This window comes from Scomber scombrus, chromosome 19 (assembly GCF_963691925.1).
Source record: "Scomber scombrus chromosome 19, fScoSco1.1, whole genome shotgun sequence".
Classification (NCBI taxonomy): Eukaryota; Metazoa; Chordata; class Actinopteri; order Scombriformes; family Scombridae; genus Scomber; species Scomber scombrus.
In genome coordinates this window covers 14,806,523-14,834,475 of record NC_084988.1, presented here as the reverse complement: position 1 = coordinate 14,834,475, position 27,953 = coordinate 14,806,523, and the positions used below count along the sequence as shown (strand labels likewise).

General features: G+C 41.3%; 2 protein-coding genes across 2 annotated transcripts; both read left to right on the top strand.

The window, feature by feature from the left end:
- The first annotated feature begins 72 nt into the window (after nt 1–72).
- On the top strand, nt 73–14,870 carry lrrc9 (leucine rich repeat containing 9). The gene is made up of 32 exons (XM_062440879.1): nt 73–129; nt 312–530; nt 795–935; nt 1,183–1,246; nt 1,344–1,414; nt 2,480–2,662; nt 2,939–3,094; nt 3,238–3,446; nt 3,548–3,679; nt 3,790–3,969; nt 4,097–4,214; nt 4,401–4,536; nt 4,631–4,748; nt 4,856–4,976; nt 5,353–5,538; nt 5,629–5,748; nt 5,899–6,090; nt 6,274–6,399; nt 6,593–6,733; nt 6,930–7,107; nt 7,258–7,478; nt 7,630–7,752; nt 7,844–7,974; nt 8,063–8,171; nt 8,256–8,389; nt 8,926–9,062; nt 9,540–9,757; nt 10,600–10,668; nt 11,587–11,712; nt 12,651–12,828; nt 13,061–13,217; nt 14,855–14,870. Exons 1-32 carry the CDS (start codon nt 73–75, stop codon nt 14,868–14,870), a joined length of 4,467 nt encoding a protein of 1,488 aa, XP_062296863.1.
- Nucleotides 14,871–18,957: 4,087 nt separating this feature from the next.
- Nucleotides 18,958–27,710, top strand: pcnx4 (pecanex 4). The gene is made up of 11 exons (XM_062440241.1): nt 18,958–19,067; nt 20,380–21,153; nt 21,260–21,439; nt 21,555–22,093; nt 22,219–22,319; nt 22,597–22,719; nt 23,177–23,537; nt 25,142–25,245; nt 25,331–26,436; nt 26,520–26,706; nt 26,881–27,710. The coding sequence occupies exons 2-11, from the start codon at nt 20,456–20,458 to the stop codon at nt 27,130–27,132; spliced, it is 3,651 nt and encodes a 1,216-aa protein (XP_062296225.1). The 5' UTR covers nt 18,958–19,067; nt 20,380–20,455; the 3' UTR covers nt 27,133–27,710.
- The last annotated feature ends 243 nt before the right edge of the window (nt 27,711–27,953 follow it).

The following is a 27,953-nucleotide window of genomic DNA, read 5'->3' as shown; positions in this document are numbered from 1 at the left end:
CAAGTATGTGCTTTTTTAGCAGCTAAATAATTCGTTTTAGCTCAGCTGCACTTCATTTCAGGACAGAAAGTTATGATACAGAGTGAGAAACAAAAACATCGCGGCGACGAGGAGGTAGTTAAAGAACTGGTGAGTATAACATTATAAATGGTATCTAATTTAGGTTGATATCAAATGTTTGCTACTAACTATTCTCAGGGAAGTGAATACAACAGCTGAAATGTTTTTTCTATTGCCATTGTGTTTTTTACTTACTCATCACAGGTGACGAGGCCTTGCATAATTAAAAACATGATTATTTTCCTCAACAGTGCATGGTCAATGGGGTCTCCTATGAAAAAATTGCTCAAGAAGGGGGCAACATCAGCTCCCTGGAGATCTTCTTCTCCGGTTTTCCTCGCATGGTTGGGCTTTCATTCTTCCCAAGACTGCGCCAGCTTACCATAGTAGGCCAGAACATAAAACACATTGAGGGTCTTGAGTGCTGTCCTTTGCTCCAAGAGCTCTGGGTAGTCCAGTGTCATCTGACTGTAAGTCTGCCATGCTGCTAAGATGTCTAGTAATGTTACTCTACTGATAACAATTATAATTAATAATATAATTTAAATATTTGTATCTTTTGATTATTACAGCCCATGGTTTATATTGAAAATGAATACAATTTTTTGCTTTAGTGCTGGGGTTCTGTAACCATGATTTTCCCTCCTCTGTGAAATCTAATGAAAAAAATATTTTTGGTGTATGGTGTAGCACACTACACTCTTGTAATTTTATCCATTTTCTCTCAATTACAGGAAATATCTGGATTGCAGAATTGCCTTCAACTAGAGAAACTCTATCTATACGATAATCAAATCTGTGAAATAAATAATTTGGAATTGCAGATTAACATAGAAGTCCTGTGGCTCAACAATAACTGCATAACACAGATACAGGTTTGGAGAACCAATGATGATTTTGCCTATCTATCTATCTATCTATCTATCTATCTATCTATCTATCTATCTATCTATCTATCTATCTATCTATCTATCTATCTATCTATCTATCTATCTATCCGTCTCACCAGTATTTTTTACCCACAATTTAGTCAGTTAACATGAATGTGTATGTTTTGTCAAAGTAACACGCTCCCATTTTTGAACAGTTGCCTGTTTTGTGTGGTTGGTTTTTTTTCTAAAGGGCTTGAACACGCTTCTAAACCTCAAAGAGCTAAACCTTGCTGACAATAATATTGAAAAGATTGGTAGGTTCTTACAGTCCTCTGTGTTTTCTTTTTAAGTTTAATTGAGATTCAGCGAGCTGTTTGAAAAAGATTAAATCATTTTGTACTTTCTCATAAGGGCATAGCCTTGATCCTAACGTCAGTCTTCAGCATATTAATCTGTCTGGGAACAAGATCAGCTCCTTTAAGGTAAGATTAAAAACAGAAAATGCTTTCAAATTCCTTCTGTAAAAAGTTTTCATACTTATTAAAAAAAATATATTATTAAAATCCTTGATCTGAAAAAAGTGCATTTAAAATTATTGTGAAATGTCAGGGTCCTGGCCAGTTCAGATTTTCAGTTTCTACAATTCACTGGGTACACAAGGCCTTTATTGAGTTATTGAGAATAATAACTTCATTTTTGCTATTCTAGATTCATGGATATACATTCATGACATTTAAACAAATAAATAATCTTTCATTTTGATATGTGGGTTGAGTTCTTGTTATTCAGTTTTACATCTTAGACATATACTGTGGCGGACAAACGCTCACTGATTCAGAGCATTTTAACCAAGTCTTTGTCTGGTTCAAGGACATTCTGACAGGAAACAAAAGGTTTTGTGGTTGTAGCTGTGATTGAAGTTAACACCCCGACCCTGGACAATAATTGCATTCTTTAAAGCAAAGGCTGGAATAGGACAAAAGGTGGATTGCAGGAATATCTTTCATTGCAAGGAGGGCCCAGGGTGTTGCAACAAATGTTGAATCAAACACTGTGTTTTTCAATTTGTCAAAGCCCCTTTATCATTACAATGCAGCATTTCTTTTTAGCTGTTATACTGCAAGTACAGGGGAAAGAATTAAATAAATGGCAGTTTCAAAAGAAATGTTTGTTTTATTTTTTATTTATCTGTGTAATATTTAAAGTTTCTTTTCAATGTTCTTTTCATCACTTTGCATTTACAAGTTGCCGCATTAGATCTGATTTGTCTAAACTTTTCTATTATACTATCCAGCTCTTTTTAATTACTGATAATCTAACTGAAGGATACATTTGGCATATTGTAAAACACATGCCATGTATCTCCAGTAGCTGCCTTATAACAACCAATTTGACTTTTTGTGGTTCTTATAAAATGAAAAAAAAAATCAAAAATCTTAATTTCCTGTTGGTGGACAGTGGGGGTTTTTTAGGGCACAACTTCAGACTCGACAGACCCACTGAAACCCTGCTGGCTTATAAGCCTGTGTGTTTTGTTGTTGTAACAGGAGCTGACCCTGCTTGCCCGTTTACCTCATCTGAGAGAACTAGCACTGAAGGACCCCACGTCAACCCCAAACCCAGTGTGTCTGCTGTGTAACTATGCCACACACGTTCTTTACCACATGCCGGGCCTCCTGCGTCTTGACACCTACGATGTCTCAAGCAAGCAAGTCAAGGAGGCAGCTGAGGTACGGTGAAGACCAGTGGGACCTCTGCATTAAACAGAGCTCCTCTCAGTGTCTTTTGGTTTATTTATTATGTCTTATGCATCACAAGCACATTTTCCTTTTTGTTCAAATTGACATATTTGATATCTTTTGAAGCTTTGGCATATTGATCATAATGAATGTTACATTTGAATTTAAAATCTTTAATTTAAAATGAAGGTCTGTGGGGTTTTTTTACTCTGTTGCATCTCATTGAATCATCAGCTCCCAGTTAAAGTCTTCTCTTTTTTCTTTTAGTCTACTGTGATGAAGAAGATGATGTATTACAACATGCGTGTGCGCACTGCTCAGAGGAATCTGGCAGAGGCCCGGTTCAGTTTTATAGAGAAGAAGAAAACCTTGTTGCAGTTTCCTGAAGAATGCATCAGAACACTCAATCGCACCCTCAAAAATGTACGTGCAATTCTAGAAACGTTTTAGAAATCATTTTTAATCGCTGTAATAAGAGAACAGGATAAGTTATATAGCTGTTATCTTCAGATGCAGATTGACGCTCTTATGTTAAGAGACTTATGTTTATTTGAATGCATTCCTAGCTTGAACGTGAGCTCTACAAGAAGCCGGCTGGCTGCAAGAAGTCTGCGTGTACGTCTGAGGATGGACCTCTCCATCTGGTGGAAGGTTTAACTGACAAAAGTGACCCAAACACTGACGTCAGTTGTGATCCCACCACAGAGAAAAAAATACTCCGAAAGATCGAATTACTGAAGGAGAGGCTGATGCTATGGACCAGGAGACTGGATGAGTTAGTTGCATGTTTGGATAAAAAATTTGTAGAATTGATCCTCGTACATTACATTTTTCTTCTAAGAAGCATAGAAATAATATTTATTTTTCTTCATGCAGAATTGAATGTTGGTATGAGTGGGATTTGGGCCGAGCTACAAACAGAATGGAGTATACTGTCCAGTTTCTGCTGATGGAGTTAGAAAGTGTTGGAAATATTCGTTTGGAAGAAGGCTGCTCCACAGACCCTTGGTACTTATGTGGTTTTGTTAATTGTGCAGTAACTACAATCCTCATGCAACTTATTCTTGAAAAGGGGAAACTTCCCTCACCTCCTCAATGTTCTGTGTTATGTGTTGCAGGTTTACTTCCTGTTGTGACCTCCTGCTTTCCCGCTTCTCTCATTTGGACTACAAGATTCACCGCATCACTGGCATTAAGATAACTAGAGTTATCCGCATCCACAACAGTGCTTTGAGGCTTCGCTTTGAGGACAGACTACATACCCTGCTAGCCAGTGAAGAGTCTGTTACCTTTTCACAGTAAGTCTAACTGAGCTGTATGAATGAAAAGCAATCACTTTTGAGATTTCACTAATAACTTGACATGATTTGACAATAACAGTACTATCCATTATTAGTTTAAATCAAATATAAACGTTTTAAGCAGGACTTACAGACGACGGCTGGAGCATTTATTCTACATTGCTTACCCTGCAAAAAACAGTGAGGATGACGACATTTTGTGCATTCTAGAGGAAGGCTTCAAAACGCCAGAACAATTGAAGGTGTGTTTACTGCTGTAATTGGGAATTTTTACACAACACCCTCAATCCCCCTCTAATATGCAGAAATAATTATACATGAGTCATATTTAAATGAGCAAATTCTATTATATCATCTTATACAATATCTATCTAATTTTCCATGAGGTCAAAAGCTTGCTGAATTTTACCATATTAACTTTGAATTAGGCCTTGGGAAGAGAAGGTGCGATACCTTTATCCAATAGCCTGATTGTGTCCGAACAGCCCAGAATTGAGTACGCACTCCGCCAGGCCCACCAAGGGCACTCCAAGAACAGTACGGACACAATCCCCTTCAGACACGGTGGGTTAATTTTGCTCCTAGTATTATATCACTTTCCTTTTAACTGGGACTTTTTTTTCTCAAAAGCCAAAATGCTGTGTTTTTTTCTCTGTAGGGCAGGTTAGTGTCTGCAAAGTGTTCGTGGGCCACAGCACACCAATCCGAGAGGGAGAAACTGTGGAAAGAAGCAACTATCCCAAAGCTTTCTCTGTATATTGCAATGTGGACATTAAGCATAAAACTGCAATGAGTGAAGGTATATCAGAAGGAATGAAAACAAAGATTTTTTATTCAGTATTGTACAATAAATTCTGGTTATTTGGGGTTTTTTTTCAGAGAGACCCCGCTCCTCCAAAACACACACTGGTTCTGAGTGCAGTCCCCGACGAAGACAGTGGTTCGTGTTTGATCATGAGCTTGTCTTGCCTGAGTACATCATATATTTTGAATACATCACTGGGGTAAACAATTGGTTTCTTTACCGTTTGATAACATGACATTTTACATTGGTCATCTATTACTGGACTATTTAAATTCTTCCCATGTGTTACACCCTTTAGAGATGTTATCTCTATATTATATATAATTTTATAATGCACAACGGTATAGTTGAAGCACTGGATGTATTCTTTTTTAAACTTCATTTTTTGAAAACGTGAAGCCAATTTTTGTTTTCATGGCTAACAGATGATAACACATAATTCTGATCTATACTTCTTTTCACTGGTTGCACATACATTTTAAAACTGATTTCACACAACACTCACCACAAGTTGATAATTGTGAACCTATCCATGAATACTCATCTTTTAAAGCCTTTTGGCGTGCTGTTATTAGGACCAAGAACAACCTGCATTGCCGGGCCGTAACACAGACAGACATGGTACTCCTTCCAATGATATCATCCTGGACAAGGGAGTCCTCAACATGGAACCTGTGCTGAAACCGCAGCCCAGGTTGTTGAGCTTGGATGAAAAAATTCTCCTTAACGTGGCCAGAGCCAATGTCCTCAGTCAGATCACTGTAAGTATTCTTGCTTTTTAAATGAGGGTTTGATATTGAAAGCAGTTCATGCAGTCACAATGAGCTCTCATCAATGTGTTGAATCTCCAGGTGCTGAACCTCCACGGCAACAGTCTGAGCAAAATAAAAGAAATTTCCCGCATCACAGCTCTGCGGCATCTAACCATCAGCTTCAACGAGTTCACACGCCTGGATGACATTTCTCACATGGTAAGAGTCACAATAGAAAATTAAACTAAAGAATGTGTGTGTAAAGTCATTAGGAAGCAGCATTTTTATTGTCTTATACTGTATATGATTTTGGACCACAGCATTAAATAGAAGTATAAATATTCATTGTGTCTCTTACCTAAATTGCAGCCCAACCTTGAGTTTTTGGATGCCAGCTATAACCGCCTAGTGACTCTAGAGGGGCTGAGAGGGTTGGGGCAGCTCAAAGAGCTTGACGTGCGGTGGAACAAGTTGACCAATGCCAGAGAGGATACAGCTGTGCTGAGAAAACACACACCTGCCCTGCTGAAACTAGACACCCGATACAATCCCTGGAACAGGGTGCGTTCTGTGATCAAAAATTGAATGAAATTTAAATATAAAGCTCAAAATACTAATACTAATTTCATATTCAGCATATGCATACAGTATGTGCTGCATTGTTCTGGAAGTGCCCTGTAATTATGGATTTTTTACAAGGCAGATGTTGGAGGTATACACCAAAGCTTTTTTGCTGCTTTTCAGTCGGAGGCAGTCAGAATGACTGTATTGGGCCGTCTCACGACTCTCACACACCTGGACGATGTGCTGGTAGCAGAGGAAGAGGCTGCTGATGCTGTTCAGATGGCTGCTGCATCCAAGATTAACCAGGTTAAAATTTTGCAGATATTAATGTTTATATACATTATATTTAATGTATATTTTTTATTTTCATTTCTATTGTATGCAAAGTGTAAACTGTTGTTGAATTAGTTAAATGCTCCATAGAAGGTTGCAGTATGTGAACATCCATTTTTCAGGATGTGCTGTAATTCAATCAGACCTGTTGACACTGTGCTCGCAGACATCTCTTCTGGCTCACTCACGTACTAACAGTGAACGTCCCCGCAGTCTCAGCTTGCTGTCAACAGCCCACCTCCTGCGTCTACTCAGTCCAGCACCCTGGGGCCTCAACCGAGACCTGGGGCCAGACTGGACTGCAAAGGTGAGCCAGTGGAATGTAGGTTTCCTTGTGAAGGAGCGAATCTTACACAAATGCATTTTTAATGTTTCAGAGAAATGCTACCTCCAGGAGGTGCATGATATTGATATTGGTATTATTAATTAAAATGGATCACAAGATTAACATCTTTAATATTTTATACATTTTTAATGTGCTTGTGGTCCTTGATTTTGACCAGATAACTGCCCTGAACCTTGACAGCCAAAGGATTTCTAAGCTGATCAATCTGAATAAACTGGTCAACCTGCGGTGGGCTTCTTTCAATGATAATGACATCTCTAAAGTGGAGGGGCTGGATAGCTGCCTGAAGCTGGAAGAGCTCCTCCTCAACAACAACAACATCAGCACACTCAATGGTCGGTAACAATATCAACTTGACAATGAAGCTGAAAAATCACAGCATTACGATATTTATACGTTTCTTTTTATTGAATTCTTAAACCCAGAAATAACAGGACAGTAGCCATTTTTTATTACTGTCTGTCTCTTCTCTCTGTCTCTTCTAGGACTCTCAAACCTGCACTGTTTAAATAAACTGAGTTTAGATGGAAATCATCTCTCTAGTCTGGACACCTCGGTCCTTGACCAGCTACCCAACTTGTTCTTTCTGTCTGTGGAGAATAACTGTATCACGTCCCTGTATGGCATCCACAGAGTTCGCTCACTTCTTGAGCTTTATGTTGGGAACAACCAGATTTGTATATCACGAGATATCTACTATCTAAAGGTGAGCATCTAATAAACCTTTAAAATAAGAACATTTTATATCTGAACATTTTTTGCAGAAAAATATTTTGTTGCATTTTTGATGTATTACCTGAGCTCATATACTGTCCTTCTTTCTTCTGTTCTTCTTACATGTAATCCCATCTTTTCAGGGATTGACAAATCTCATCATTTTGGATCTTTATGGGAATCCTTTATTGGAGAGGCTAGAAAACTACCGGATATATGTGGTGTTCCACATGCCCTCCTTAAAAGCACTGGATGGTGTTGCAGTGGTATGTCTGATCAAACCTGTAACATAATGTAGTAGTGATAAAATACACTTAATTATATGTTTTGTGTTTTATTTTCTGTTGTTTTCTCTAGGAAGTGACAGAGTGTGAAAGTGCAAAGGACATGTTTGGAGGGCGCCTAACCAATGACATGGTAGCAGAAAAGTTGGGCCACTCAAACTACACAGACATCACCTACCTCAACCTGCAGTCCTGCTCCATAAGGTGACAACCTCAATCTGAAATTTAAAATACTAAAAAGTAAGGTGTTAAAAGACGAAGCTAAAAAAAAAAGGTGATTTGGTTCCCACAGGATGGTTGATCTATCCCCAGCTGACCTGTTCTCTAGCCTGCGCAGTGTCAACTTAGACCACAACAACCTCACCTCCTTCTCAGGCCTCATCTACCTCCCCAACATAAAAGTACAAATTACACAGTTTCAAAAATATAAATGACAAATACTTGATCCGTGGACAAATAAATTATATGTATTGTCTTATTTGCAGGCTCTGTGTTTAAATTACAACCACATTGAGTCCATCCTGCCCAGGCAGAAGACTCATCTGACAAACAGACAGTTACTTTACAGCAAAGTCCACTCCAGTGGTTACGGCCAACAGAACCCATCCAAAGGCAACAGGTAATATAACACAGTTCATATTTCAGCAAAGGAAAATAGATTTTTATCTAAAACTGAAATGTACCTGTTTGTTTTGACATTTTACAGTTACTAGAAATGTTTGATTGTAAACTGTGACCATTAGGGGGCAGCACTGACCAGCTAATGTATGAACTTTCTCTTGACAGTTCATTCAGATTTCAGTCAGAGCTGTTGCCCATAAATCCACATGAAATCTAGGTTACAACATTGTTTCAAGAAATTGTTCTAAATTTCACCTCAAACTTAGTTAATGTTAACCCTTAAATAAGCTGAAAGTTTGTATACTGTCGGTACAGTATATTGTGTGAGTAATGGAATAATCACACTGTACTTTTGAAGAAACCAGTACATAAACAGTGCACTGACTGTCCCTCTTTTGTTTGCCCAGACTGTGATTGCCTTGAGGCGGTCTGCACCTGTGAGGTCTGACCAGTTAAATGGAGCAGCAGGGGGGAGAAAGAGATGTTCACTTAACCACAGAGGTTGTAAACTGTCATTCTGTGACTGTGTTTAAGGGAAGCTGGGCCCACTGGCAGCCTCGAGCCTCTGATGGGCAGCCTGGAGGTGTTGCATTTGAGTTACAATGGCATCTCCAATATGGCCAATCTGCAGCTCAGCAGGCTCACCAATCTTAAAGCACTCTTCCTTCAAGGTATGTAGGGTTCACGCACCATCCCTCCCATACAATTTCTGTTGAAAGTGCTGTGTATAGAGCCTGTGAAAAGGCAAGCACTGCGAGCATAAGACTCCCATAGACCTTAGGCCAGGTGGGGGAGTTGAAGAAAAGAATGACTGACTTTCTTTTTAACAGCTTTTGATGGCTTTTGATTGAGTTTTGCTTTGTCAGAGAGATTTGTCCCACAAAGGCCACCTTACAGCACTTGTCCTCACTTCCTTTTTTACATTTTTTTTAGAAACCTTTCAAAACTGTCTCTTTAATTTCAGTGCCTTTTACACCAGGGTAAACAACAAACACCCTGCAAACGTTTGTATTGCCTTAAACTAATTAATTTCTTCAATTTTGGGGGAATTTACGTAATTTACTATTTTTTCCTTTTTTCCCCTTCTCTCTTATTCTATTTTATCTAGAGAAAGATTATTGTTTTGATAAGCTTTGCTCTCTCCCTAGGTAATGAGATCAGCCAGGTGGAGGGCTTGGAGGGTCTTCACCAGCTCCGAGAGCTTGTGCTAGACAGGAACAGGATCAAAGCCCTGGCTGAGAACTCTTTCATAGCGCAGAGTGTCCTGCTAGAACTGCACCTAGCAGAGAATCGGATCCGGGAGCTCAACCATTTAAATCCTCTGATGGAGCTCCGCAAGCTTTTCCTCGGCATGAACAAGCTGCAGGTACACTGTCAGGCCTCATGACACACTGGATTTTTTCAGGAATATTATTTAATACAGCATATTCAGATATTCAATTAAATTGCTTCAGCACTGTAATTTCCTGAGGTGACCACCAAGGTCATAGTCATCTTTTGTGTAGTTCTTTGGTTTACCACCAACTTCTGCTGATTGGTTCATATGCAAAATGTGTCAGATGTTTGAGAATATATTTTATTAAGCGCGCAGCAGTATTACTTTCCCCTGCATTTGCAAAGTAAGACATGAAGTATAGTAATCATGAGTCATTACCACCCCACTGTGGCATGCGAGGGGTAGCATTAAGGAGAATCAAGTTTGATTGAAGGTCAGGGCAGTGTGTATGAAGACAGAGGGGAACAATCAGGATAACGTGTAATCAGCTTCTCAGTCTGCATCTCCTTCTCACACAGGGCAAGTGATTTGCTTTTATGTTGTCAGTTCCTTCTTCCCTTCCCTTCCTTAATGTTTTCATGCATTCAATTAAGACTTAAATATACAGCAATCATCACAACGCACCAGTCCTCACTTTAGGGGGGTGTCTTTGAATCACAGCCAAGTCTAACCATAAATCTGGGAATAAGAGAAAACACCCCCATGCCCAGTTGCATGCCCAAACTCTCTCATGAGATTAATGAGAGCTCACATATGTAATCTCTCCCATCAGCTGCTTCTATCCTCCCAACACCAAATTTATGAGAGGTTCTGCCCTAATACATATGTCTGCATTATCACCATACAGCCGGCTACAGCCAGTGGGAAAGTAAAGTTAAAAGAGGGAATGACATTTTTTTTGAAAAATCTTTTTTTTCCTCTATTTTTTGTAGGACATCACAGAGCTCGACAAACTAGAAGTTCTTCCCTCACTAACGGAGCTCTCTGTTGTTGGCAATCCTGTGAGTATTCCCAGTTTGTTTGGGTATTTATCCGAATTAGGTGTTCTGAACTGGTATAGATTAGTGTCCATGGTCCTTTTGCTGTTAGAAGCTTTACACAGACATTAATCCAATAGCTGTTAGTCACAGGACTCTTAGAACTCTTTCACTCGTAAACAAATTATCAAAAGCACGCTTACAGGCTCAGTTTCTCACTTGCACTATCCAAACCACTAACCCAGTGTAACAGTGGTTCCAAATTAAGTGATTACATGATGGGCCGTCTGCTGCGCCTCAAACTGGCCGGCATCAGAGACAAATCCGTTGACCAAATGGCAGGCAGCTATTGGACCAGTTACATCACCCATCTGGAGCTCATGGATCAGGCCTGAGCAGAGCATGCAGCCCATGGCCTCCCCATCGTCCACAGGGCCATGCTCAGCTGTGGTGGCCTCTTTACTGCTCGACCCCATCCCCCTTCTCTTCCCATAGGAGGGGGTTAATCCTGCCAGGGGGTAGAAGCCAACAGCCACCCTTGAGACTATACTCCTGCTGTTGCCCGCATGAGATCTCTACTTCACCCATGTTCCCTTGCCAAATTCTGTCTCCTCTTCTCCACTGGACATCCACTGGCACGCACTCACAACCTAATCACAGCAGCAGTGTCCTGGAGGAACATACAATTCTTTCACTGGATGGGCTGGATTTGTACCCTGGACAGAGGGTGCCCTCAGCTGGGCAGGGAACTATTGGCTGCTGTCAGCTGGGTCACTGGAATAGCTGTTAGGAACATGATTGCTATGTTTGGGACCCACATAGCAACATATTTCTCCCAGATGTCTCAGGGAAGGCTTCATTAGGTTCCGATATTAAATTGTTGTAGTTAGGGTCAGAGTAATGCATTTCATAAAACAGGCTCATTTTTGTTTTTTATTTCAGGTGGCACGCAATTCTCTCCACAGGCCTGCAGTCGTGCTTCGTCTGTCACGGTTGCAGGTCCTGGATGGAGTGATGGTCACACTGGAAGAAAGGACCAGAGCTGAACTCCTCACTGCAGATGCATCAGTGAGAACTCCACACGCACATCCCTACTGACTGAGAAATACTCAGTATATGTACATATCTACCTTCCAATCAAAAACAGAAGTGTGTGGTTAGAGTTTTCAGGAAAGGAATCTTTTTTCTCCACACTTTGCTGCTTTACTGTGAATATGACTGAATTACGAATAAAGAAAGATCCTGTTTGTGTAAAACCTCATAATGGGCCTTATCATGTAAGATTTAGTCCAACCGAAAGAAGCAACAATAACAGCAACCAACAGCAGTGATCCAAAAAAGGGAAAAGCATGGATCAAACTCTTTTAGTCTGACTGATTTGATGTTCTTGTAATGAGAGACCAGGGCTGTAATTCTCCTGCAGCTCTGAATTAAAAGCAGCCTAAGCCTGCTGGCATCATCCTGCTGATTAGATGAAATGTGCCCGGCCGATAATGCACCAGTGGATTTACCCCCTATTAGTCAGGTCAACACGACCCCCTCTGCTTGTTAATCGTAGATGTGGAAATGACAGGGCAGGGATCCTGGGTTTTCTCATTAAAAAACACAAACACAAACCCCCCCCCCCCATTGACTCTCATAACTGCCACCTCAATTGTCACTCTCATTTTATGCCTCTATGTGCTTTTGTTTGAATTTGAACATTGTTATTGATGAGTAGTAATTACTATTCTCCCCATATAAGATGCTTATATATGTGGAACAACAAGCAATCTAATCACCAATCCCTTGCCAAGTGTGTGCATGGAGGGGACACACTGTAGTGACAGTTGTAGCCATAGGAGGGTGGAGAAAAGAGAAACAGGGTTACGTTAGAAAGGGCATTGAGTTTGCCTCTAAGGCACTTAAAAGATTATATTATCCCAATATCTGATTATGTATACTTGGGTATTACTTTTGTCTCCTCGTGATCCTTATTTAATATTTCTTTAAAGCCATGTCCCCAGTGCCCTGGAGCTTCTCTTCTTGCCACTGAAATAAATCTACCTGGACTCCTACCCCTCATGCCTCGTAACACTCCTCTAAGAGGAATGAGTATAAGTGGAGGCCTGCAGAACTTAATGTGTGGTCATGATATCCTTCCAAGTAACATGGACGAGGCCCAACCTCATTACACACACAAATGTGAGTGTGACATCTCTCCTCTTCCAAATTATGAGTTTCTTGATGACTATAATTGCGCAAAACATTATTCTTGAGATAAGCATGTATAGATTAAATGAAGAGATATGTTTATTCAAGTTGTAGCAGAGTAAAAAGGACAAACTTCTCAGTATTACAATGTACATAGTAATTAGCACTTCTGGTTCCAGCTCTCCAAACCTCACACCTACAGTATGTTTATTCCCAATCTCAGACAGGAAGCACAAGCACAGTAATGCTGGTCGAAGCGGCCAAAGTGACATTACCCTCAGACATATCCGAAGGACAGGAAGCAACCTGCCAACCACGGGTCTCCTTCTTGATGGGAACAGAGTCATCATCACGTATCCCAACCAGGAGCAAGACAGCAGGTTGGTAAAGCCACAGTTTCTAGAGAGATTGTGTTTCTTTAAAATGTGGCAGACCTTTCTAAGGAAACAGAAGAAGTTTGAAAGTCTACATTATTGTATTCCAGATACCCAAACGATGGTAAACATCCACCCATGTAGGTGCCAGAAGATACTCCGTGTCAATCAGTACATAATCCAAAGGTGAACATGAGACAGACTTTACTGTGATGTGGTAAAATACCAAAGTGTGTTTTTGTCCTGCCACAGAATGTAGGACATTAATATATATATACATAATATACTTTATTGAAGGTGTTTTAAAGTTTTCCTTAATATGAGCATCTATATATTTGTCTGAGCATAAGGGAATTCAAGTGCCTTTTCTTTTTTTGACACAATAAATACCTTTCTAAACTTTTTAAAATTGAAGGACCTCACATGTAAATAAATGAACCCTTGCTGCTCTTTGAAATATAATAAAGAAAATTAGGCTTCTTATGGGGGCGTGTAGTGCATCCCTTTCAAATGCATTTATAATGACTGACTTTATGTTCTACCCACATATGTGGATCACTAACCATGGTAATCTGAGGATGAGAGGTTTTGGTGTCATTTCTACTGCTATCCTATCCTTGGCCCCAGACAAGTGAAAAAACACTCACAGATGTAAGGGCGTGTGAGGCTGGCATGTTGTGTCCATCGGGTCAAATGCATCCCCAACAAGTGGATAATCCAGCTTTAGCACACCTCTCTGCGGACAATAATCTGCAATCACTCAGATAAAGATGTAATCTTGAATGAGGTCCAAATGGATTTCAGAGATTGTCAGTTTTATCATGTTAGCCTCTTTTCGAAAAGCCCACCACGGTTTCGCCTCTAATAGACAAATCTCATGTGTTGTAACTGGAAATGAACCAGTAACCTACTCCGCTCGACATTTATGATGTTAGTTCTGATGCACATGAGATTATAATCCTCCCTGACATCCTGTCAATTTAGTCTAGTAGTGTTGTAGAAACACTAGTATGAGCCTTGCAGTAAATGTGGAAGATACGACCTGTACTATGTCATCAAAAACCTTTCATCCTGGGACCTTTAATAAAATGTATGGTGAACAACCTTTTTTAAAGTTAAATTATTGTTTTACTCTTCTTGAGACCTGTTCATTTTTGTTCCACTAGACTTAACAATTGAGCTGAGATCCACTTTTAGGTAATAATCTCTATGTCTTAAATTGTAAATGAAACAACACCAAAATTAAAGACCTCAACACTTCACCAAAGCACACCACCTTGAATTGGTTTACGAGTTGTAATATTGAAACAAAACAAAAAAATCAACATTTCCTTTAATATTCCCTCCACCAACATCAACTGCAGAGTTAATGCATCAGTGATGTCGGTGTGACCACTAGGTGTCCTTAGAGCTCCATTTGCTCGCCCTCTATGACACTGCTAATCGGCCTTAAATTAATTCACCTTTTCCGCTGCAGGTAGTAATTTATCAGCAGAGGACGGATCCGTGTATTTGTGTTTCTTGTCTGCGTAGCCTTTGTTGAACTCACAAAGCAATTCTAGAGAGCAGAAGTGAAAAGCTCCCCCCAAACAAGCTTCTCTAATGCATGTACTTAACTTCTCTTAATTTGTGTTAATTCCCAGCATTAAGCTGGGCTAATGACTGTGCAAGTGAGTGCACTGTCATTACCTTGCTCTGCCTGACATCAAATGGCATCTGATGGACTCACACTAAAAAAATTAAAAAAAAGAAACTAATGCACAGTGAGAGTGCTCTAATGCATTAGGTATTGCAAAGGATAATTACACATGTGATATTTGTGTACAGTATGTGCAGTATGGATATGTTAGAAGTATAAATGTTTTTAATGCAATTGTATGTCTGTGTAGTGTAAGCCTATAGTGAGTATACTGCCTTATACATTTCTTTTTGCATATCTGTCAGTATTTCTAACATTAAAATGACATTAGCATAAAGATTGTGAATAATTCATCAGTTCTGAGTGAACCCAGATGCACTGCTTTCTCTGTCTATCTCCCTCCCTCTCTCCTCCATGTGAGCAGACCACATGGTTCGTAGCCGGTTTAATGGGATGGAATGTGACAGGTTATGTTTTCATCTGCCTGATATGGAGCCCGGCTCGGGCGGGAGGGGACGAGAGGGAGAAAGAGAAAGGGGGTGAGAGAGTTGGTCTCTACTGTTGTAATCTGGATTCATAATTAGACGTGTTTGTGCTTGTCGTGAATCAGTTATAGATGATGCCGCCCCCGACCCCCCAACCCCCCGCCCTCCCCCTCACCCACACACACACACACACACACACACACACACACACACACACACACACACACACATACACACACATACACACACACACATACACACACACACATACACTCATGTACACATAGAAAAACACATGCTCTGTATGGGGCCATTACTGCTGGTCCACTAACTCCCTACATTTGCTGTGTCTGTGCATTCAGAGCACCATTAGTCCAAGACTCTGTGAATAATTGCTGAATGGACCATGTTTTCACTGCTATCTACTCAGGTTCCAGTGTTGGGGGGCTGTGTCGTGGGGGAAGTGAGAGGGATGAGGACATTGATTGATGTTTGATGCCGCAGATAATACAGCATCTTGTGCAGTGCTTATCAAAGCATTATGCAGAGTATACGTAATGGATGAACAACATTAAACTCCACATGCGTTACACATTTACCAGCTTGTATTAACGCCAGAAGTGCTCCAGTGGAGGTTACAATTACGCCAACATCCTCACTTGACTTGAAATTGCGGCTGTAAAAATGTTCTCCCGACATTTGGCTATTGATGGCAACCAGCTACAGGTCATCAGCAAAATATAAATTATTTTGTTTTCAGAAGGTGCATATTATGTCCCGGGTTCATTTTTCATCCACACACACACATCCTCTGTTCAAAAACAATCTTGCCATATTGCCTCTCTTGAAATCTGTCATTGAGTTATTGTTGTCGCTTGTCATTTTCCTGTAATTTGTTTCCAGTGAGGCTCCCTGGAATAAAGAGGGAATGAGAAGGAAAATACAGATAACAGAATGGACTGAGAGTGACAATTAGAATGAAAAGGAAAATGCTTTTATTTTCTGTAAACATTTTTGGTGAGAGCAGACGCATTAAATCTTAACTGCTATTCATTTCTGGGCTTGAGTGTGATTCATCACATTATTGAGCTTGTATGTCATTTATCACATTATTTCAATCACTCAAAGCGTGTTCCTCGGTGCAAATGCAAAAAAAAACAAGGTAACACAACAAACAGCAGACAAATAACCTGTTTTTGTAAGTTCATTGGGAATTGGGACATTTTCACAGCACAGTCAGATGGTCTGCTTTTTGTTGATAGGCCAATTTCGTATCAGCCTTTTTTCACTCCATGATATTTAGGGCCCAAGCACAACGGCCCAGTGGTCCCTGGCACTGAATGTGTGAGGAACCTTTTGTATTATTCTGGAACACCATTGCATTGTTTAGGGGCTTGAGATGCATGAAAACTCATGAAAATTGGCGCGCACATAAGAAAATGGCTCTGTCGTGATTGGATTCAGGCATGGTCAGCGGGCTCCATAGTGCCCGTCGGGATAAAGTTGCGTTAATGCTCATTAAATTCAGTGGGACCTCTGATCATTCCAGACATTTTTTTTGGACATTTTTTCACCTGATAGGAAATCAGCCATTTTGGATTTTCTGTATCAATTAACCTTTTTCCAAACACATGTTCAAGGCCTTTAGAATGCACAAAAACTCAGAAACTTTGTACCCATGTTAGAGCTAGCAAATATATAATATCGTAATTAGGCTTGGCACCAGCTCTATAGCACCCCCTAATTATTTTTAGTATTTTTGGCTCATGTACATTTAGTAGGCTCTATAGCGCCCCCTAATGTGTGGTAGGCTGCAGTTGGGACGCAGTTGCTCCGATATTCACAAAATTTGGTACATACATTGCTCTCATAATTTCAGATGTATCTCACATTGGCGTTCATCATCTGTGCCCAACAGATGACCATTTTAAATTTCTGTGTGTTTTTCCCCTGTTATATGCAAACATTTTGAAACTCTTCCTAGAGAGTTCATTGGATTAATTTGAAATTTGCTTTGTGTAACCCTGAGACTAATGAGACACTAAATTGCGAAGGAATAGTCAATACCCCAAATGATGATGTCATAGGTCATGTAACAACACACCATTTAGGCATTTTACAGGTATGCAACTTTTCGAAACTCCTAAATTCAACAGGTCCATCTAAAATTTGGTCAGTGAAATCTCAAGACCTTCATGATGCATGATGCATTCATGATAAAGAGGAAGCTGTACGCATGGAAAATGTGTACGCATATAAAGCAGCCTCCACTAAATGAAATGCTACAGTTATGATCTGCTGGCGTAACACTTTCTACTAGCAACAGGAAGTAAAGCCTTATGTCACAAACTTCCTTTGATATACATGAAATTTAAAGTGCGTGGTCTACATTTGATATTCAGCAACATAATGTACATTTAGTGTGTGTTTTCTAGCACCACATAGTGGAGTGCCTGTTCATTGGTTGTTACAGCTTTAATTGCATTTGTGTTTCTCCTTTAATGACTCTTAAATCTTAATTCAAGTATTCAAGACATTCTTTTTCAGGCAGCAGTTACAAAAACAGAGCAATGATTTAAAATGAGTGGTGCTATGGGAGGATTACAGGATATAATACATGTTGTCGTGACGGTTCATTGTGTCCCACACAGAACAAAAATTGCTTTTTCAAGATGACAAGGAAACACAACCTCCTGTCCACCATTATCCCCTCAGTCACAGTGAAGAATAGCAACATCAACAAATTTAATCCCCCTTTCCCCAGATTATTGTCTTTCTTTGTGTTGATATTGTGGCCTTTTTAGTTAATCACTTCATGATCCTCCTTTTTGCCCTCCTTCTTCCTAAGTAAATCAACATTTTGGGGAACCGGACACTTGGCTACAATCACTTTCATTATATTGAAATAATAAAATACTTGTAGGATTTGCTCTTTCTGTATTAACAACACAATAACAAGGATTTAGAATGTAATATTAATATTTCTAATCCTATGTCATTTTTGGGGTCAACTAAGCGCATTACATTCAGGATTTAAAGATGCTGGCAAGTGCAAAGTTGGAAAATTATTCAGGATAAGGAGAATAAACATCCTTGTGGGATGTGTCATTTGGTGTAATAATAATTGCAAAGAGAAATGGTCTTTTCACTGTTCAGTGGAATCAAGTGGTAAAATCATTTTATTTGTTGAGGAGGGGTATGTCTATTTGACTGCTAGGTATGACCACTTTTTGCAAAATGCAGTTTATAATACAGCTATTCAGTACAGCTGGACGTGATTCTCACTCCTTATAAACCTAAGTAGTAGTTATAGTTTTGTGTGCAGTAGTCACTATTTTTTTTTTTTTAACGCAGCACTACGAGAATGTAAATATGATTAAATGTAATGCCTTTCTTTAAAAAAAAAAAAACACCAAACACGGATTTGTGCTATCAATGTTTGCAATAATAAATATGTGTGTGTGTGCGTGGTTGAAGAAGAGACGGGGTTGGGCGTGTAGGAGGCGGGGTTTACAAGTTTCCATCCAATCAGAGGACTCACTCTCCCCTTGTCTCCGTTCTCATTGGCTACAATCTGTTTGTGTCCATGCCGAAGTGTGTTGCTTGGCTTTCTAGCGGTTAGCTAGCAGCTAATGTTGATGCTGGCGATTTCCGCCTTTTCCCCCACATTATTACCCATATCGTCAAATATTACAAAAAGTGTGTCTGCAGTTGGATATTCTGCGGTGAAAGGTAAGTTTATGCCACACCAGTGACACAACAGGTTGTTGATATTTTACATGTTAGTAACAGCAAGCTAACGAATGGTCGAGCTGAAAAGGACTTGCTGGCATCGCCTGCTAACAATAATATAGCTAGCTAAGGTAAAGAGACAATAGCAGAATCAGTTTAGTTTTCTGGTTTTACCTAGTTTGCTGATATTAGAGGGGTCGAGCTTGAACAGGTTAGCCCACGTAATGCTGCCTGTGTGTTGTGTTTTCATGGCAACTCAGTAGCTGTTGCTCCTCTGGGTGAACCTGGGTTAGTGATGGATCCTTTGTTATTAAAACTGACCCTTTAAAGCAGACTTGGTGCGTATAATCCTGACAATAAACTACAAACCAGCCCATTCACGTAGAGTTTCGTTGTTGCTGTGATAATGATTTGTATTTTTTTTTCTTCTGTTTTTCCCACCTATCGACCGATTAATAATATTAGTCCAAGTGCATATTAGGATTTTCAGACATGTCTGTGCAGTGGTAGGCAGATTATTTTGTAAACAGTTTGACAGCTGTAATAAGTTACTTTGTCACTCTCAAGAGAAGTTCCCACAAATTCAGCAAAAATATTTGACATCATATTGCTGTTTGAAACTTTTATTAGTTGCTTTTGATGGAGCTTGAGTTTGTGTGAAAGCATAGCACAATTAAGCAATTAACATCCAGTCATGGTCTGTGGTATGTATTAAGATGATGAGCAGTTGATTCTGATTTTATATCAAGATGGCAAGAGGAAAATACCTAAGTAACTTTGAAAGAGGGTTCATTGTTGGGGCACGGATGTCAGGAGCTTCAGTCAACTACGGCTCAGCTGGCTGATGTTTCAATAGGAACAGTGACTAAAGTGACGTGTGCATCTAGATCTATGAGAAGAACACCAACAAACACCTATGGGAGATTTTGGACCGGACTGTTAGACAGCACTCTCCACCACCATCATCAAACACCAAATGAGGGAATATCTTTTAGAAGAACGGTGTTCATCCCTCCAGTAGAGTTCGGAGACTGTAGTATTCATGCCAAGGCACATTAAAGCTGGTTTTTCCTTTAATTTGTCATCCGTAAATAGGCCTCTTTTCATCTTAACTCTTATTATTTTCCTTATGTTGTGTAGTCTATGTTATTAATACTGTAGCACTGTGAATTTCAGTATGAATGGAAAGTGTGATATTAATTAAATGTATTATAATTCATTTGTATTATTGTATGAAGGTATCTGGTGGATTCCAAGTTTGCTTGTAACAATTATTGCTCCATTGCCTAACCTTAGGTGTGCTTCATTTCAGATTTCACATTGAGTGTGGGACGATGAATGGAAACCCTCCTTCAGCTGTGTGGAGATGACCTGCCACTCCTTCGGGAATGGTCAGAATGGGGCCAGATGTGCCCCTTCTCAATGAGTACAAGCAGGAGTTCTTCTGGAAGCGCTTCCCCCAGACAGTGTTGGGGGGTCCACGCTTCAAGTTGGGCTACTGTGCCCCGCCATATGTCTATGTCAATCAGGCAGTCCTGTTCTTGACACCATGGCTTTTTGGGGGCATTGGTACTCTGCTCTGCCAGCTGCACCTGCTTCAGGAGCTCCATGCCGCAGTGCTCTCTGGTATGCTTATGTTCGGGGCTGCAGCGGGTGTCCAGGCCCTGGCATTTTACGCTGCACGGAGGAGTGGCACAGTGGAGAGGCTCGGTGCACCCAACATCCTAGTTGATGAAGAAGAAGTAGAATTTACCCACTGTGTCAGCCCAGAAACAGTGCGATTCATTGCCCCTGGGAAGAGGTTTGGGCTGAATGTGGTGGTGCATACAGTACTGGCTGGGGTGCTCTGTGGCTTCGGGACATGGTACGTGTTCCTTGGCAGACTGACCACTCTCTACGGCAGTATAAGTGTATCCCTGGTAGTCTTCGTCCTGAGTTGGGTGACTCTGTGTATAGCGGAGTATTCCCTCATTGTAAATACAGCTACAGAGACAGCCACTTTCCAGGCACAGGACACTTACGAGATCACCCCACTAACCCGGCCTCTCTACATTTTCATTTTCATTGCTGTGGACTTGGCAGATAGGTGAGCAACTACTATACAGTTATCTTGTCAGCCCTTTCACATTCTGCTGCTGTATTTTACAGTCTCAGTGCTGCTGTAACACAGTCAATCTCCTCCTGTAATTTAGGTTCTCGGGCCCTGTGCCTGAACTCCAACTGGCCAGCCAGGTTTTACATGTGCTGTTCTTCATCCTACCTCTGCTGTGGGCGCTGGGCATACTGCCTCCCCTGGATGCCCTGCTCCTCTGGGGCATGGAGCAGGCTCTCGTGTTTGGCTTAGGAGGGTCCCCCATGTCCAGCAATGCCAGGTACGTATTGAAACTAAAGAAATAAAGAAAAGAAAAGGTGAGAGGGAGTTCACATCAGCCACTCATCAAATTTTTCCTGCATTCACATCTGGTCATGTTATGTCTTGTCCCACAGGCTGATGCTGATGTTTGGCGTGTCCGCTGGCGTAGCTGTGTGTAATTACTTCATCCCGTCGACGCTGGGTGTGGTTCTCTTCTCCATCTCAACGGGTTTTCTTTTGAGCCTGGACTTCAGCCAGATTAGCACGCTCTGCAGAGGTTCCAGGGCAGCTTGCGGGGACTGTGGGCTGCGTAGAGGGGTGTCGCCACCTCCTCCTCCCAGTTCTTTTGGATGGAATCTCGGCTGTGGGGAGCTGCTTGTATATTTGAGCCTGCTACTAGTGGCGATGGCGGAGGCAGGGCTGTTGCATCACTTCATCGGTTCAGCTCAGTCCCAGAGCTTGATTACTGGACCCCAGGCTCCTGTCAGCTACCTCCTCCTGGTACTCTTCTCCCTCTGCTGGGCTCTCAGAGAGATCCAGGGAGCCTATGTTTTTGGAGGGGTGTTGCTCAATCCCTTGTACCCTAAAGGCATGTCCAGTGTCCAGACTTTCAAACAGAGGAACAGAGGATTATTCATTGCTGCAGCGATCCGAAGGGTCCTTCTTTATCTTGGTGAGCTTGTTGTAATGTTAATTTTGATGTTCTCCAAACTACACATCTCAACAGCAGTGTTCTTTACATGTATGTGGATGTGTTGTGTGTAACGTAGCACTTACAGTGTGTGTTTATCTTCACAGTGTCTCCATTTGCAATGATTGCTTTCCTGTCTATGGACAAATCTCTGCAGCTGCTCCATAGAGCTTCTCTCAGTGTGGGATTCACACGAGCCTTTAGAGTGGTACGCACACAAAACACTCTAGCTGACAGCTATTTATTAAGTATCAATATGAACAAAGCATGCAATTACAATAAGGACTTTGTTTTCTACCTCTGTGCAGATTTGCCACAGATCTCCTTTTCAAAAGAAAGCTGAAACAATATTAAAGGATTATTGACATCCTTAAATACAGTTGTTTTGTTTTTGTCACCAAGAGCATGTCTCGTTTTTGTCAGACACTTCAGATTTTTTTGCCTGTGATGTTCAGCGCAGTGGTTGGCTCTTTGTTGATTTGCAGGTGTGGCAGAGCTCAGAGGATGCTCTGCTCCAGATGGTTGTGGTGATCTTGGTGCGGCTGGTAGCTGGAAACAATATGCTGCCAGGGTGGGACAACCTGGGCACTGGAGTTCAGCTTCTTCTGGTGAGGTCAAAATTAACGTGTTCCCTTATATCTACACGTTGTTTGTTTCTCGCTGAATGTCACTGCCAAATCTAAGTGTTGCTGCTTCATTCAATAATTTACATGTAATACAGCTGTAAAAAGCACACTTATTTGTTGACAGGGCATGGTATATTTCATTTCTGAAAAAATGTTAATCTTAAAAAAAGTAGTCTTATCAAAATGTAAAATTGGAGTACATTTTCTCCAACCTATCACCACGTTTTCCAACTTACTGTACATTTTTATCTTATTACCAAGCCTTGGTTAATAAAATATAATATCAAAATAGTGTATGCATTACAAATTTTATTGTGTCAAAAACTGGGTTGGTTTTGCAGATAAAATCACCAAAACATACATTTTATTACACGGGTATCAGCTGATCAGACCACATGGCAGTTCAGTATAGTCAGTAGTGTTTGCTTGTGTGATCCAGGTTGGCCTCCTGATTGACAGACTGACCCAGTTCCTAGCCAAGCTAAAGTTCACCCTGACTGTGCTGGTGACATCGTGGACTGAGAAGAAGCAGCGCCGTCAGTCAGCGGGAACTCTGCTGGCTCTTAACGCCTCCCTGTGCCCCTTGCTGCTGGCAGTGGTGACCCTATCTGCCCTGCTCTCTGCCCCTCTGCTGCCCCTCTTCACTCTGCCCATCTTCTTGGTGGGGTTCCCCCGGCCTCAGCGCAGTTGGCCAGGCCCTGTTGGTACCGCCTGTCCTTGCCCGGACTCCATCTTCTACCAGCAGATGAGTGGAAGTCTGGCGTCCGCTCTGAGGACAGCCTTTGCGAGAGGGTCACTGGGTTAGTTTATATATATGCTTTATATCTTTTCTGTCTGTGATGGGTTTTTTTTCTTCTTTAAACGACAAATGTTACAGGTAAAGAATGTTTCTATAAACTTCATGTTACATTGTGGTGTTCGGCTAGTGTATGCCAGAATATTTATCCCATTTATTACATCTTCATATCAAAGTTGGACTGCCAATAATTTGTTGTTTTGATTACCAAAAATCTTTTATTATTATTATAATCTTATTATTTATTATTTTATTTTAAGTCGGTTAACAAATTGATTAATCAAAGTATCAGTACTGTAACTAAAATTAAATCTAATCAAACTTAATTTAGATTTTGCTTTCATTAATTTCTTTTATTTTTTAAAATTTTATAATTTCTATGATTTTATTTTATTGTTTTGCTTTTTCAGCCCTCAGAAGCATAAACATTACATTTTTATAGAGCTCAAATTCATTAAAAAAATATTATTGACATTACTACATTGTATTATGACTTATTATGGCCATAATTGCAGCGACTGAACTTTCCTGTAGGTCAAGCAGGGAATGTATACAGATCGAAGAGCATTGAATCATCACCTCATATGGTTTAACAGTAAGAGGAATGTTGTTGTGAGCAGCTCTTTCAAGTTGCTGGCAGTAATGCGAGCTTGTATGATCCAGCTGAGCTTCCTGTGAAGTGACCCCAAAAAAAAAGCTCTGATCTGTATTCATTACATCCAAATGTTTCCACACCATTAACCGCGTAATACTCTTAGGCCAAACGGAGCCGCTGCTAGGATTTTTCACTGTGCTCGATCAGGAAGGGGCAAGAGGGGGGAAAAATGGTGCAAGATGAAAATCATTATTTATGGATTGATGATTCAGAATTTAATAATACCACTGAAGTGATGTCGTCTTATTGTTTTTTTGTGAGCTTGGGCTTGCTGTAGCTGTGATGTATAATTCAAAATAAGAGCTTGTTATGTTGATGCTTACAGTCTAACGATGGCAGTTTGTAGTGTTCTTTTGCTCTGCCATCACTGGGGGCTGCGGAGCAGTGAGCAACGAGCAGGAAAGGAGTCTGCCCAGCGTGTCACTTCCCATCATGAGGTAGAGGCTGGGACTATTCTGAGATGTCGGTATGGGACATGACATTATCCTTGAGCCAAGCAAGCACTAGTCAACTTAAAACAAAAGCCTCCATCACCTTGCCACTAAGGTTTCATCTGTGTTGAAATAAACGTCTGCCTGCTGTCCTCTGCCTCCAAAAATGAAAAGCCCATGTCGGATAAGAGGAGTGAATTTTTAGAGACTAATGGAAATGTAAGGCTGAGAAGAGATTTAATATTTAGATCTCTGTGCAGTCAGCCAGTTAAAACAGTATCATGACCTTCCTTTACAACTGTGATGGTACTTGTCTCACCGCAGCTCATCCCGTTGCCACTTTATCCACACAGTCAGCCGAGATGCACAACTGATGTAAAATGAAAGGGATGTGCGCCAGAGTCCCTTACTTACTACATGATGTATATGTTGTGTTTGCCTTCTTCCTGCCCTCAATTTACATATCACATCTCTAAAATGTTAGCTGCATGAATGGCTGATGATTTTCTCTCCCTATTATAGGTTCCTTAGCCCCAGGCTCTCATTTTCTCGGCCGCTTTCAGGACCGCATGGTATGGATAATGATCCTGGAGAGAGGATACGGCTATTGTACTGTCAACATTAAGGTAGAGTATATTTCTGTTTGTGTATTATGAATAAGTGCAGTTATTCATATCAAGATTTACACAGTCTATTGTGATTTTTTTCCAGGGTCTGGAGCTGCAGGAGACATCTTGCCACACCGTAGAAGCACGGAGGGTGGATGAGGTGTTCGAGGCTGCTTTTGAGCGTCCTGAACGGCTCGGTTTTACACAGGGCTTCAACCTGCATTGGGGGAATGCTCTCACGCCTTGCGCCGCCCTTGCGGTTCGGGTCTACTCCGACGCCCGAAATGTGCTCTCTGGTATCATTGACTCTCATGACAACTTGAGGAAACTTCAGGATGACTTCCTGAAAGCACTGGTCTGGTTGCTCCTACGGTACTGCGTTCAGAAGCATAAAGGATTCCTGTGGAGCAGTGAAGAAGGGCCAGGTGTAGGAGGCAGAAAGTCCCAGTCTTCACAGCTGGCCCAGACTACTTGCAACCAGCCACCAGAGGTTGTCTTGGTGGAATCTAATGTGTCTTCTCTCAGGTTCAGACAAGACAGCTCCAGCTTGACATCCTTTGGCGATTGGTCAGATGAGGATGACTTATTTGGACCCCAACCAGCCAGGCGGACAGTGGCATTAGTGTCTGCAGAAGTCCAGCCTGGACACACAATGCTGCAGACGGGGGCCTCTCTTCCAGGCTCTGTGGAGATGGACAGTCTTTTTGAGAACATGGCTCTATCGGCCCTGCAGCCGCTGCAGCCTCTAGGACTGGGCATAGGGATGCCGGCGGTGGATAAAGGCCGTAACTCAGAGGTCTTTAGAGAGAGTCCAGGCTCTCTCCCTCATTTAAATTTCAGCTGCCAGCAATCAGAGGTGTTCAACCTACCGACAGGATGGAGGACAGCACCATTACTACCATCCCGCTTGCTGCAGCTCAGGCCTTTGTTCCCCGAGGACTGGTTTAGGTTTACCTTGGGGCGGTTTGGGCGTGCTGTGCAGGTAGAGACCTCTGAGGACATGACCAAAGGTCTAAAGGAGGATGAAGCCTTGAAAGAGCTGCACGCTCAGGTTGCACTTTCATGTCTTGTCTCACTGGGGGCAGAGTCTGCCTTCACCAGCCCCAGTTACGTCTTCAAGCTCTATTGTGGAGAGGTACCATGGACCGAAGGACTTGATTGGCTCTCATCAAGTAAAGAACTTTACCAGCTTGCACTCCGGGCTTTCAGGTAAAATTCAGTAAGTAGAATTTATTTGCTCAGAGCACCCATGATTTCACTAACTTCTTTCCCTGTGGTTTTGTTATTTCAAGGTTCAGTTTCAAGCTGCTGTTTGATCAAGCAAGCTTAGGGCCCATGGAGTCCCATGAGGAGCTGTTTAGCACCTTGGAAGAATACGAAAGGGACTGGTACATTGGACTGGTGACAGAGAAAGGTTGGCATGACAGCATTCTTCAGGAGAAACCCTTCCTCTTCTCTCTAGGACATGACCTTGCTATGGTAATTGCACACATGCATGCTTGTTTACATTCTGTCTCAGCCACAGCATTTCTGATGTTACCTTACATACAGCCCACTCTTTTTCGGTTACTGGCATAAAACTGAAGTGATTCAAAATTGCAGTTTGAAGAAGTGAATCCCAGTGAAATGCAATATGACTGTGCTTGTCCACAGGGTACCTACACAGGGCGAGTCCTGTCCTTGCAGGAGCAGCTGGTGCAGGTAGGCCGACTGAATGGAGAAGGGGTGCGAGGCCAGTGGGCAAACTTGTCCTGGGAGCTTCTCTATGCTACTAATGATGACGAGGAGCGCTACAGCATCCAAGCTCACCCCTTCATGTTGAGGAATCTAACTGTTCAGGCAGCCGATCCCCCTCTAGGTTACCCCATTTACTCCTCTGCGCCCCTTCACTTCCCCTGCCTCTGACCTTTTGTTTGTTCTGCCCTGTCTGCTGAACATAACTCTGGGGAGGGAGGAGGAAGCTTTTCAGTCAGCACTACCACAGCAAAATGTTGAAGGTTAGTGGTTATTAGGAAATTGACGTGGACATTATAGCAAAATCAAGAGAAAAGTTTTCAATTTCAAAAGTTTTTACTTTCGAAACTGAAAACTCGTAATGTCTATGGAAACCTACTTTGTCACATTTTGACTTTTCGGTGCTTTGGTCCTGCACCACAGAGGAAGAAGCAGTGGCGTCACCGCTGTTCCTTTTGAACAAATTGCAAAATTCTGTTAACAGACTTTAACGGACAACACTGTCTACTTCCCAGAACAGCACATTCAAGAAGATACATTTCCTTCTTGTATCTTGAAGCAGAGTTAACCACTGATTGGTTTCCACAGAAGCACATACGTTTTGTGTTGCTTATTAATGTTTGTGCTTAAAAAGAGGTGAATACATTTGCCCCCCATCCCCTCTAGGACCCATCTGCTGAATACCTCTGGTTTTATTGTACTTTTTAGATGTCACAATTTTCAGGTGATCTCTCCCCCCCCCCCCCCCCGTCCACTAAAAAGGGACAAGAAAGTTAAATGTTTTTGTTAAAATATCGAGGATGTGCCTTGGGTATGTCTTGCTGTATGTGTAAGGTGTTTAGTGCTATTGTTTTGTTTACAATTCACTTGTTTACAATTTAGAATGAAGAGTTAAATAAATTTGTCCATAGTCTCTTGTACATATTGTTGATTTTTATATGTGTATCTGTATATACTTATAATAAAATAGCTTGGCAGAAACAGTTGTCTTG